At 43.4% G+C, this 11,920-nt stretch overlaps 2 protein-coding genes across 2 annotated transcripts; both read left to right on the top strand.

Annotated features, from left to right (window-relative positions):
• Nucleotides 1–9: 9 nt before the first annotated feature.
• stmnd1 (stathmin domain containing 1) lies at nucleotides 10–2,237 on the top strand. Its single transcript, XM_052070673.1, has 4 exons — nucleotides 10–314; nucleotides 704–985; nucleotides 1,440–1,562; nucleotides 1,727–2,237. The coding sequence occupies exons 1-4, from the start codon at nucleotides 255–257 to the stop codon at nucleotides 1,940–1,942; spliced, it is 681 nt and encodes a 226-aa protein (XP_051926633.1). The 5' UTR covers nucleotides 10–254; the 3' UTR covers nucleotides 1,943–2,237.
• Nucleotides 2,238–3,036: 799 nt separating this feature from the next.
• On the top strand, nucleotides 3,037–11,841 carry rbm24a (RNA binding motif protein 24a). The gene is made up of 4 exons (XM_052070668.1): nucleotides 3,037–3,444; nucleotides 4,282–4,405; nucleotides 5,912–5,966; nucleotides 9,278–11,841. The coding sequence occupies exons 1-4, from the start codon at nucleotides 3,277–3,279 to the stop codon at nucleotides 9,630–9,632; spliced, it is 702 nt and encodes a 233-aa protein (XP_051926628.1). The 5' UTR covers nucleotides 3,037–3,276; the 3' UTR covers nucleotides 9,633–11,841.
• Nucleotides 11,842–11,920: the final 79 nt, after the last annotated feature.

An 11,920-nucleotide genomic window follows, 5' to 3' on the forward strand; every position in this document is an offset into this window, starting at 1 on the left:
ACGGCCAGTTATCATGACTCCCGTGTGCCGTGCCGTGCGTCTTTCCCCTGAGCGGCTCCAATCGAAGAGGGTCAGATTTATTGTAGCAACCGGGCTTAGCAACGCGAAGCTCTTCAAGCTCTGCGTGGGGTCTGCGTGAAGGAATGTCGCCGTGAACGGGCACTTTTCAACTCCCCAGCTCACGAGAGCAGAAGAAACTGAAGTTTCACTAAAGTAAACTTGTGTCACGTCCATGGACGCTTGAAGCGGATCCCATGGGATGCGGGAGTTCCAGCACCACCACGGTGGTGCAGCCTATACCACTCACGGAAGAGGTAGGCAGAATTTTTGTCTGTTCCTCTGTCGCATTTAGGAATAAACTTCATTTTACAACCCACGTGAATACTTTTTTTTTTTAAAGAAAAAGAACCGTGGAGGCACAAAACTTGGAACACCACAAAAGTAAAATTATATATCGCCGGTGTTGTGTGGAAGCCTTTTATTTCCAAAAGTTTTTTTTTAACAAAAATCCGATAGTTTAATGCTATCATGTAATGTCAAGGGTAATACCCGGGTAACAGAAATTAGCATAGATTTACACTCATTCTAAACTTTCAAATATGTGCCACACAAATGGAGCAGCAACACATGCAAACAAACAGTTTTTGTTACGTCGAACAGAGAAAATTTGAGTAGCTACAGGTTGACGGTATTCTGTCTCCAGAATGATCCGGGAAGCAAATGCGACCGTGGTGACTCGGCTGTCTCCAAGCTGACGGAGGACAGTGGCGTAGTGGTGGCAGCGACGGTGGGGAATGGCGAGCTGATGCCTGATGGAGCATTACCCGGCGAGGCATCCCTGAAGCCCCCCGGCTTATTCGGGAAGCAGCTCTTGATGCGAGAGCCTGCCACGTCCAGGGATATCCTGGAAGAGCTGCAGAATGAGGGGATCATCCCGATGAGCCCCAGCCGCGAGACGGCCACCGGGAAGGCTTACACCATCTTGGTGAGTATACGTGGGGTAGTGCCCTTCTAAAAAAAAAAAAGTTAAAGCTAAAAAAAAATTCTGTTTATTAAAGCTTTTGTCATTGCAAAATTTTTGTCATTTCTTTGTGTGAATCACACCACCGCAGCATTTAATTAAATTTTATTGGAGTTTTTTTTAAATTGAAAAATAACTTATATTTTTATGTCTTTAATTGTATTTTCTTTTCATTGATAAAATGTATTTGGGTTTTTATTAATTTCATTTTACATTTTTGAATTGAGGCTATTTTCTGATTTATATGACTAAATATGTTTATTCAATTCATTAAATGTTATCAAGATAATTCTATTTGTATTCTTTTTATTGTATTTGCATTTATTTATTTTTATTAATTTGCATTTTAAGCCATGCATTATAATGTCTGTAGTTTTTCTAGTACAGATGGTAATTTGTCTGCGCGTGTGTGTGTCAGCTGGATGACAGCGAGGGTATCAGACGCCGACCCCCCGCCAGACTGGAGTCTCTCAGGGTCAAACGTCTGCCAAGCAAGGAGAAGATGGAGGAGAAAATGAGGCTCGCCGACGAGAGACGCAAGGTTCTGTCTCGCCGACTGGCAGTTGCAAATATCAGTCTGCTACCTCAAAACATTTTTCCCTATCACATAAACCTAGCAATTGAACAGGGGTGTGTAGACTTTTTATTACTACTTTTGTAAATTTGCTTGCAATAACTTCTCCAAAATGTTTTTGCTTCTTTCAGTCGCGGGAAGACGAGCTGACGGCCCGTTTGCGGAGCAAGTCAGCCCGCATCCAGCGAACCGCCATGTTTGTGCCGGTGACTGGTGAGCGCAAGCAATGTGCGCACTCGCCTCCTGACATTGACCAGTGTACGCCCGACGGAGGTGAGCGCGTGGCAGATGAGCACCGTGATAATGAGGAGTCCTGGCTGATGGAAGCTGAGTTGGTCTCTGCTTGAGGGTATCTGGAGAGCAACTCTGGCTTCCGGGAAGGAGAACGAGAGGCCCACAAAGAGATCTTTTAACCAATTAGACAAGGTGAGGACGCCCAAATTTTTCTGCCTTCACACATCAAAGTCCACCGAAGTTATTTTTATTTGATTAGTTTTTTTTGCACTTGAAGACCTTTAAAAGCATGACTTGAGACCAGATAGACAGTTTTTTTGTGATTTTCTTTTCTTTGTAATAGAAGCAAATGATCTGTTCTTTGTATATAAAACACAAATTATATTTAATAAAGCTGTATTTCATTTAGTTCTGGTGTCATGTTTTTGTTTCTTTTTTTATTTTTTTTTTCATTTTATATTTATATTTATTTCATCTGCATCTATTTTATTAAATTAGCAATGTATGAATGTTCTTATTGTAGTCCGTTTTATATACAGTATACAGTATTATTTTACCTTTTAAAATGTTTACTTTATGACATTTCAATGTGTTGGACTTGATTTGCTTTTTAAAAACTTTTTTTCTTGTATTTGATTGTTTTTCATTGGCTTTTTAAATCGTTTAATTTTAATGGTTTGAAATTTTTATAAATATAATTTATATTCATTGCATTTGGTTTCCTTTTGATTTCCTCCAATTTAAGAAAACGTTTTTCCTGTAGGTCTGTTCTGTTACTGTCCTATGCTTTCGTCACATTTTTGTGGTGACGTCACCCAAACCATTTCAGCCACCCCACCCCCGGTACCGTTTCTCGCCCAGCCAAAGTCTCACGAGATTTCCTGAGATCTCAAGTGACGATGGCATGTCATTAATTAAGTGGGACTCAAGATGGCGCTGTTTCCTCTGCGTAACTACACTGCAGTTTGAAGGGGAACCGTTAATTCCTGAACAAATACAGCACAAGGATAATGTTTCTGATCGTTATTATTTACCAAGAGCATATTTTGCAAAATGTCACGTAACATGTCTGATTTTAACCTCCAAAATGGCTTCAAGCGACAGCACCTGCTTGCTCAGCTCGTTTGTGGGCCGACCCAGAGGAGGAGTTATGGGCTGAACTTTTTTTGTTTTTCTTTTTTTTTTTTTTTTTAGGAATTGGCTCCCTGTGAGTGAGAGAGGGCATTCACTTCGAGGCACCAGCAAGGAGAAGAAGACGAGCAGTCCTCATGCTGATGCACAAGCCCCCTGACCACCATCACGTCCATCTACCTCCAGGCTGGAACTCCCTCCTCCTCCACCTCCTCCTCCTCCTCTCTCCTCCACCAAACTCTCAAGACACTTTGCACTAAATTTTTGCTTTTGTATTTTTTGATCATTTACCCTCTTTTTATAATCATTATTAACGATGCACACCACGCAAAAGGACACCACCTACACTAAGATCTTCGTCGGGGGGCTGCCCTACCACACCACCGACTCCAGTCTCAGGAAGTACTTTGAGGTGTTTGGCGAGATCGAGGAGGCGGTGGTCATCACTGACAGGCAGACCGGCAAGTCTCGGGGCTATGGATTTGTGAGTACCCTAACCCCTTTTAATCACAAGAAGTGACTGTGATTGCAAAAAAAAAGGGTTACATCCGAGATTTTAGCTTGTGTGCTAAACAGATGATAGTCAAGTACCTACACAGTCTCAAAATCTCAAAACATCGTCACGTCTTTATTATTGAGTTTACAGGTGAACATTTAAAAAAATTCTACAAGTGCAGGGAAGGAAGGAAAAAGTACTCAGCCTTTGTGTTAGTTGAGCCTAAAATGAAATGGGTACTTCCTTGAAGCCGCGATAAACAAACCGTGAAATAGCGAGGGATCACTGTACATGGTTTTCATCGGCACAAAAATTAAACACAAACCCCCCCACAAAATAACAAGTTGCAATTATACAGCACCATCGAGCAAAGTATGACCTTGAAAAAAAAGTACAAATTAACAAAACAATACTCTCAAGTCTTATGTTAAATCTTAAAAAAGTAAAATAACTAAACAAAGAAACTACCTTTAGGTTATATGGTGAGGGTTAATGCTAACGCGTGCTAATTGTAGCACAAGAGGGCAAACTGCATGCTGATGCTCAGCTAGAATCAACAAGGACACCATCACATCCATAGACAAGCTAGTTTTGCTCCCTCTCCATTGTTCAGTGGGCGTTGCGAGGAATTTCTGGCACGTTCTGTTGCCATTAATCCTCAAATTCACACCGCTACTTCCAAAATAGACAAATAGCTCGCTTTTCAAGGTGCAGCACTGTATCCCCAGACAACCTTTATAGTCAGCGAACCCCGGCGAGTTGTAAACAACAACCTCACTTGGCGGCCGTGTGCTTTCCCCATTCCTCCGATTCTCGCAAAACCAGGTGACCATGGCGGACCGCTCGGCTGCTGACCGGGCCTGCAAGGACCCCAACCCCATCATCGACGGCAGGAAGGCCAACGTAAACCTGGCCTACCTGGGGGCCAAGCCTCGAGTGATGCAGCCAGGTAGGAAGCCACATTGATCTCGGGTGTAAGGTTGCCTTGCCAACTGCGGTACTGCAAATAGTCTCAGCCCGTATTTGATTTGTTTGTATGCGTATCCAGGCAAATCACACCCTAAAAACTACAAGTGATTGTGTCCTAGCCGGTATGTTCCTTATTTTGGCAAAACAACTTAAAAACATTTTCAGGGCAGCCTTTTAACCCGACAAGTTGTAGGATTGTTTTGCCAACCCCAGTGCCGCGTCAATGCAGAGCGGTAGTGCACATAATTCTGTTTTAGGTATTATATGAATTATTTTTGCGTCTTATTATTTAAAAATATCTATTTTTAAAAGTCTGTGTTTCACTCTATATGTCAGCGGTGTCAAACTCATTTTTTGTCGTGGGCCACTTCAGAGTTATGGCTTCCTTCGGCGGGCCGGTGCAAAATCTCATCTTTATATATTACCCATGACGATTTGACATATCGATACAGATTTCAGCAACAATTATGATAGTTGACACACATGATTTGCTCCGGCGGGCCACATCAAATGACGTGGGTGGCCGGATCTGGCCCCCTTGCCTTGACTTTGACACCTGTGCTATATGTGTAAGATTGTTTTGACGATCCGAGTCGCATGTTTCAGAGCCTGGTGCTGCAAATGATTGTGTCTTGGCGGCGGTTATTTATTTATTTTTTTATTTTGTATTTAGGCAAAGAATACCTTAAAAACACTACACGGGGATATTTGACTAACTTACTGTTTTAACTCTCCAAGGTGTAAAATTCTTTTACCAACTCCTGTTTCAAATCGACCAGAATTGTGCTACAAATAAATTAGTCTTAACTGTATCCCATCAAAAACTTTAAATCATTGTTCTAACTTTTTTTGGCGGGGGGTGTAAGATTGTTTTGTGACCCCAATACCGCGGCAGCTAGTGGACTGCAGTATTGGAATTCTTCGTGTCTCAAACCAATACTTTATTTTAATGTGAGTTGGGCAAAATGCGAATTCAGGGCGTATTTGAGTAATTCATTATTTTGCCGTTACAAGGTTTAGTACAAGTATGTAAGATTGTTTTGCCAGTCTCATTACTTGGTGTAACTGTGTCTTAACTCTTTTTTTAAAAATGGATATATATGTAAATCAACACCGATCACCACGCAGGCCTATTTTACGAATTGACTGTTTTAACTCACCAAGGTGTGAGATTGTTTTGCTGAATCCGGTTGTGGAGTGGTAAGGCGAATAATCGTATCTTATTTATTTGTATGTGTATTTAGGCAAAACACACCTGAAAAACACCCAAGCAGCATATTTTAATCAGCTAATATTTGAACTCCTCGAGGTTCCTAGTGTAAGATTGTTTTGCTAACCCTGGTGTTCAATCCAGCAGACCGTTGTTGCAAATAATTGTGTCTTTATCATTAATCTCTTAATTTTTTTGTAATCATTTCTGCAAAAAAAATAATTTACAGACATTTTAAGTTGGTCATACACTAATTGGTCTGTTTGAAATTGACAGGTTTTACTTTTGGAGTTCCCCAAATTCACCCTGCATTCATCCAAAGGCCTTATGGGTAAGTCCTCACTGCTCCATCTGTCAGAACTGGACATTCAAATTTAGAACTCGAGAAAAAAAAATCTCTCACAATATAATTTTTTAAGGAATTAAATCAGTCTGATTTTATCTCCCAAAAATATTTTGACATTTGTTTTTTCCCAACTTAATTTTTTTTGTTTCTAGTTTTAATTCCCAAAGATAACTTAATTTATAGATAATAAATCTCATTCTACAGAACTATTAAAAATGTTGTATTTATTTTTTATAAAGGCGTGTTTTAATTGTTTTTGCTTTCAAGGCAACGACCGTCAGACTGTTACATGCTACCGAAAAAATAATAATTGTCGGGCGATAGACTGCACGTATGTGTGCGTCTATGTGTATATTTAGACAAATGAATTAGAATCTTGTAAAATTGGACTTAAGCTGCCTGTCGTAGGTTTTTGCAATTTGAGGTTGTGTGTGTGGAGTGGACACTGACGGAAAATTCCAGTCTGACTCAAGTCTGTGTGTGTGTGTGTGTGCGTGTGTGCATGTGCGTGCACGTGTCTTTCTCTCTCTGGTCCGACAGCTACGCTTTGTGGGCTAATTGAAAAAGCATAGAATCTGAGAAAAGGGCGATGACAGCCGCATGTATGTGCTTTTGATTTCATTTCCTTCTTTGGAGTTCGATGAAGTGGTGTTGTTAGCTTCCATAGTTGGATTGTTGAAGTTTTTGGGGTGTTTTCTGTGTGGTTTCAAATCTTTTTTTGTTGTTGTTGAGAAAACCTGCTAGCGGTGCGCTCTTTGCATCTTCCTGTTGTTACGAGGAGATTACCACTCCCGCCCCCTTGTCGTGTTTTTCATTATATCTGTGTTTTTGTGTGTGTGTGGACAAAAGTTGCAAACAAATCTCTCTCTCTCTCTCTCTCTCTCTCTCTCTTGCTCTCTCTTATTCTTATTTTCTCCGATGGATGGATGGAGCTTTTTGGTCACATGGTGTGCTGGGTGTTAACGAAAACAAGCGCGCCCATTGTGGTCGCACAAAGCCCCGAATGCTGACACTGCAGTCGCATGAAGCTAAGTGTATGTGTGTGTGTGTTTGTGTGTGTGTGTGTGTGTGTGTGTGCGTGTGTTTACAAGGATCTCTCTCGTTCAAGCAGTAAAAAATGGCCACGGCCTTTTGAGTAGGGTCTCGCTAGACACTTGATTAGGCACGTGCGCAGCCCCAGGATAATAATGCCAGTTTTTTTTGTTTGTTTGTTTGTTTTATGTTAATTGTATTAATTTCACTACATTATGGAAGTCGTGCATTCGTGCCCTGTCGCTCATTCCAAATTCTATGAGTTGTGGCTTCCCGTAACGTCGTCCTGCTGATTTGCATTAGCACCACTCTCAGTTTGTCACAAGTGGATGCCGTTCCCGAAGAGTGTCCAGTTAGAAGAGAGAATACACAACGCCCTCTTCAGTCTTACATTGTCTTTTTATTTCTGGACCGGCGATTAGTGAACCTCCGCCAAGGCTGAACAGTGAACCTCTTGCAGCCTTGACACAGAATGCCAATACAAAGTCGACCTTGCGATTTTCCACCTTTGAAGGTGGTGTCAGAGTAAAACCTTTGCAGACAGCATGAAAGGGGTTTTAACACGCTGGTTGTAACTGCATAAAATGTGAAACCAGTGTGAGCTCACTCTGGCTTTGAAGTCCGTGAGGAGACCCTATAGGGCTTTCGATGGGCCGGGATAAGTCTACGTCCTGGAGGGCAGAATGTGTTCATTGTTCAGAGTTGTTGATTTAATCAAAACATCCCCCCTGTGAGCCCCCCGCCCATGTCCCGCCGCTGCGCCTCCCCGCAATCTCTATTTGAAAACTGTCCAGCTGTCAAAGTGGCGCTGACATTTTCACAATGCCGCGCTGGGGCTCATCGCCTGCGTCCCAGACTCGGACACCACCGCTGTAAGCCGACCCTAACCCCCCCCCCCCCCCCCCCGCCGCGCCCCCATTGCCCACCCGCAACCCGTCCCAACTCCACCCCCCACCTCCTCCTCCACCCACCCGATCATGTGAACCTTCAGGTCGCAGTCCACGTGCCAAAGCAACAGGTGGCGCTCTAAACCCCCGATAGCTATTTTGTCCAAGCAGAACCCAAGACACGATGACAACAGGAGCTAAAAAAGCGTGTCGATTCTTGAACCGGATTTGGTAGCTGGAATCCACTGACAAAGATATTGTGAATGTCAAGTTTCTCAATAGCCAGTTGTGGTCTTGCTCAGCTTGTCTGTAAAATCCGGTTTTGTAAGGAGCCCTGTCATGATTAACTCATTCAATGGCAGCCATTTTCACTGTAGCAACCCCCTCAATCCCAGCGTTTGACTGATCTTGCAAGGCCCACAGAATATTTGGTTGCTATATAAACATGGAGCCTACCAAAATAAAGTTAGGACTCCCTAATTCTTTTTCCATTCTTCAGCAATCGGCAATACAAAATGGCTAAGTTCAGTGGAAATGGTGATTCCCGGGCAAAAACTGAGAAAAAAAGCTTTTTGTAAAAGCATGCATTTCAAGCACGTGAGGCACCACTGCCACCACTGGTCGCTTTTTTACATGATTTACAATGCAAACGGCTTATTCTCATTCACAGATTGCATCAGACCCTCCTCCTCTCTATGACCCCCCCAAAAAAGACTGAGACGTACAAGTACGTCCTTGGTAGGCGGGACTAATTTTAAAAAGACGTACAAGTATGTCTTGTGGAATAAAAGAGTTAACAGATCCCTTGAGATGCCGCCGTTGCATTGCTTTGAATTTGAGGTCAGCACAACTTTTGACTAGATTGTAGAAGGTAAAGACGTGGAGGTGAATGTCGGCGCATCACATCGATTTTGAGGGGAGGGGTTGAGGGTGGGATGACGACTCTGGATTACATATGATATAATCAAAGTATGTGGCGCGATCGTGATTAAAGATGGCACTGTCGCTGACGAACCGATTGACGGACGGTATGTAAAAAAAGTCTATTTTTCCGTCAAAATGCTCTAAAACGGCTTGCAACATGGTAAGCGCCACTTGGGAAAACAATTTGGCGAAAATTGCGTTCAACACAAAAGGGCAGGAGAAATGAGTGCCAGGTGTCAAACGTCACACCCCGGTGCCGGCTTTCCTCTACCCCCTTTCACACTGCCTTCCCGCCTCTTTTAGCACAGCAATACAGGCCGTTTGAAAGGAGTGTCTGTTTCTGGTTGTGTCCTTTCATCCATTCTCTTTTTGACAACCGGACTTCCTGCTTGGCATTGTGGCGCTCCTCTGATGGCGATCAGGCTTTGCTAACCCTCTGGTTATGTCCCGCAGCATCCCGGCGCACTACGTATACCCTCAGGCCTTCGTGCAGCCCAGCGTGGTCATCCCGCACGTGCAGCCCACCGCTGCCGCCGCGCCGGCCCCCGCCACATCCCCGTACATCGACTACACAGGAGCAGCCTATGCTCAGTACTCTGCCGTTAGCGCCGCCGCGGCGTACGAGCAGTATCCCTACGCTGCCTCCCCAGCCGCTGCAGGCTACGTCACCACCGCCGGGTACGGATACGCTGTTCAGCAGCCTCTTGCCGCCGCCGCCGCCCCGGGCTCTGCGGCAGCGGCGGCCGCCGCCGCTGCTGCCTTTGGCCAGTATCAGCCTCAGCAGCTGCAAACCGACCGCATGCAATAGCAGGAACAGGAATTGGATTCCGGATGCTGTGCTTCGACCAAAAACAGGAAAAAAAGTCGCCGTACAAATATGATGATGATCAATGTTTTAGTAGCTTATTTCTAGAGAGGAACTGCAGGAACTAATCCCTGTTACTTAAGTCCTGTTGCTGTCTTTTTTTTTTACAGTAGGGCTTATTTTGTATATTTATTATTGTCACACACACTGAGGGTTTTTTTTTTTTGTATAATCAGGGAAAAAAAATGATGCTGTTTTCAGCGTGACCTCCTTTCGGGACTTTTCGGACGGTGTCCTTGAAGGCCACCCCCACCCCTTTTTACCTATGCAAAGCTAAAACAGAAACAAGTGATAATAACTTGGAGACTGTGATGGAAAACAAGGCGGAGCTATATTGAAAGGGTGTGGCAAGGGTGCTGACCCAGATGAATCTCTTTGTAATAGGAATGTATCGCTGGTAACTCCGAAAAATTGAGCCGTCACATTGTTTTTGAGAGGGGTGATCAACTTTATAGGGCAACCCACCAAGTCCGCCAATCCCTTTTGTTTCAGCACAAAGCGACCCAGCTGCTGCCTGCTTCCAGGTGTAAAGTGGGCTGTTTTTCTGCGGGACAGCTTCTGTAGAAGGGGCGAACGGCTATAATGTGGAGCTGGGGACCAAGGAGGGGCAGGGTCCCGGCACGAGCCTCCAGATCGGTCAACATGGAACAGGAACCTATTACTTGTTGCTTATTGGTTGACCTCTGACCTTTTGGTCCCCAAGCTGGGCCCCAATTTGGTGGGCATCAGATTTGTACGAGGCCACCCTACCAGTCCCACTACCCCAGTGTGCCGTTCCACTGCTGATCAAGCAAAAAAAACAGAGCATAACTTCTTGTAGGGACATTTGGGGGCGGGGGGGACCTTTTTAAGCACCCCTCTTGATCTATGCAAAGTATATCAAATCAATGAAAATGACGAGAAAGGAATATTGTAGACATAAACATATTGTGAGCACACAGCTGTTGGGAGGGGCGGGTGGCTATAATCCCACACCCAGGGTGGGTGGTGGTCATGGTTTTTGGGGAGACAAGGTTCAAAGAGCTCCCCCCCCCCCCCCCCCCCCGCTAGCCCTGCCGATTCCAACAGTGTCAGCAAAAAATAAATAAAAAATCTACCTGGAAACCGTTTGAGCCAGGGTGCCTTTCCCCTGCTATTTCATACTGCTGTATTGTTTCCGATGTGACCTTCTGTCAGGACATTTGAGGGCTACTTTTGAATGCCGCCCATCCCCTCTTGATAAAATCAAAGGATAAAAAATTTAAATGACCTGGAATGGACGGAGGTTCCAGACGATGACAGAAACACAGCTGCTGAGCTGGGAGGGGCCGCTGACACCATTTTGTCCCCTTTCACTCCTCCCCACACAAGCAGATCACTCTGGAACAGGAACGCATCACTTGTTGCTCATTTGTTGAGCTGTCACATTTTAATCCCCCTGCCGGGCCCTGTTTTTTGCCGGGGGGGTGTTGGGGGGACTGAGTTTACAGGGCCACCCACCAGCCCCAACAACCCCTCCAGTGTCAGCAAAAATCTACTCGGCAACCGCCTGCCTCAGTGTGCCTTCCCAATGCTATTTAAAACAAAGTGACATCTGCTATTTAAAGTATTTATTTTTTATTTCATTTTGGTTTTTGGAGAGTAGTAGTGTCAGTACTGTATTAATAATATTACTGTGTACTCATCTCAAGGCATATATAATATATATAAGTTATTGAATTAGATTTAGTTTTAATATAATTATTATTATTATTATACATTAACATACTCAACCCAAAAAAAGAGATTTAGTAGCTATTTAAAAATACAATGCACTGTACTTTTATTTTTTAGCTTACTACTGGTTAGCTTTTTTTAATGAAGAAACTTTATTTAAATGCATGCAGCAAACAAAACAACAACAAAAAAGCAAAAAATGCTGCTTTATCCACTAGAATGTAAAGTCATTTTAGCTGTGCTTTATTATTATTTTATTTTTATTTTTGGTTCAAATTCATCCGACAATGTTGGGAATTTTTATACTTGAACTATTTCTTACAAGGGACACGAGAGAGAGAAAAAAAATCGTTTTAAGGAAGCTTTTCATTGTCACTGGATGAAAGTATGTAAAGTGTTAATAAATATTACAAAAACATTTACTCAGCAATTGGAATAAAATGTTCTATATTTCAAACATTTTTGGGCATGTTGTTTTCTTCTTTTCCCACGTGTCTCATTGATGGCGCCATTTTGAAGAAAACCATGCTGCCATT

The sequence above is a fragment of the Hippocampus zosterae genome, chromosome 7 (genome assembly GCF_025434085.1).
Source record: "Hippocampus zosterae strain Florida chromosome 7, ASM2543408v3, whole genome shotgun sequence".
Taxonomy (NCBI): domain Eukaryota; kingdom Metazoa; phylum Chordata; class Actinopteri; order Syngnathiformes; family Syngnathidae; genus Hippocampus; species Hippocampus zosterae.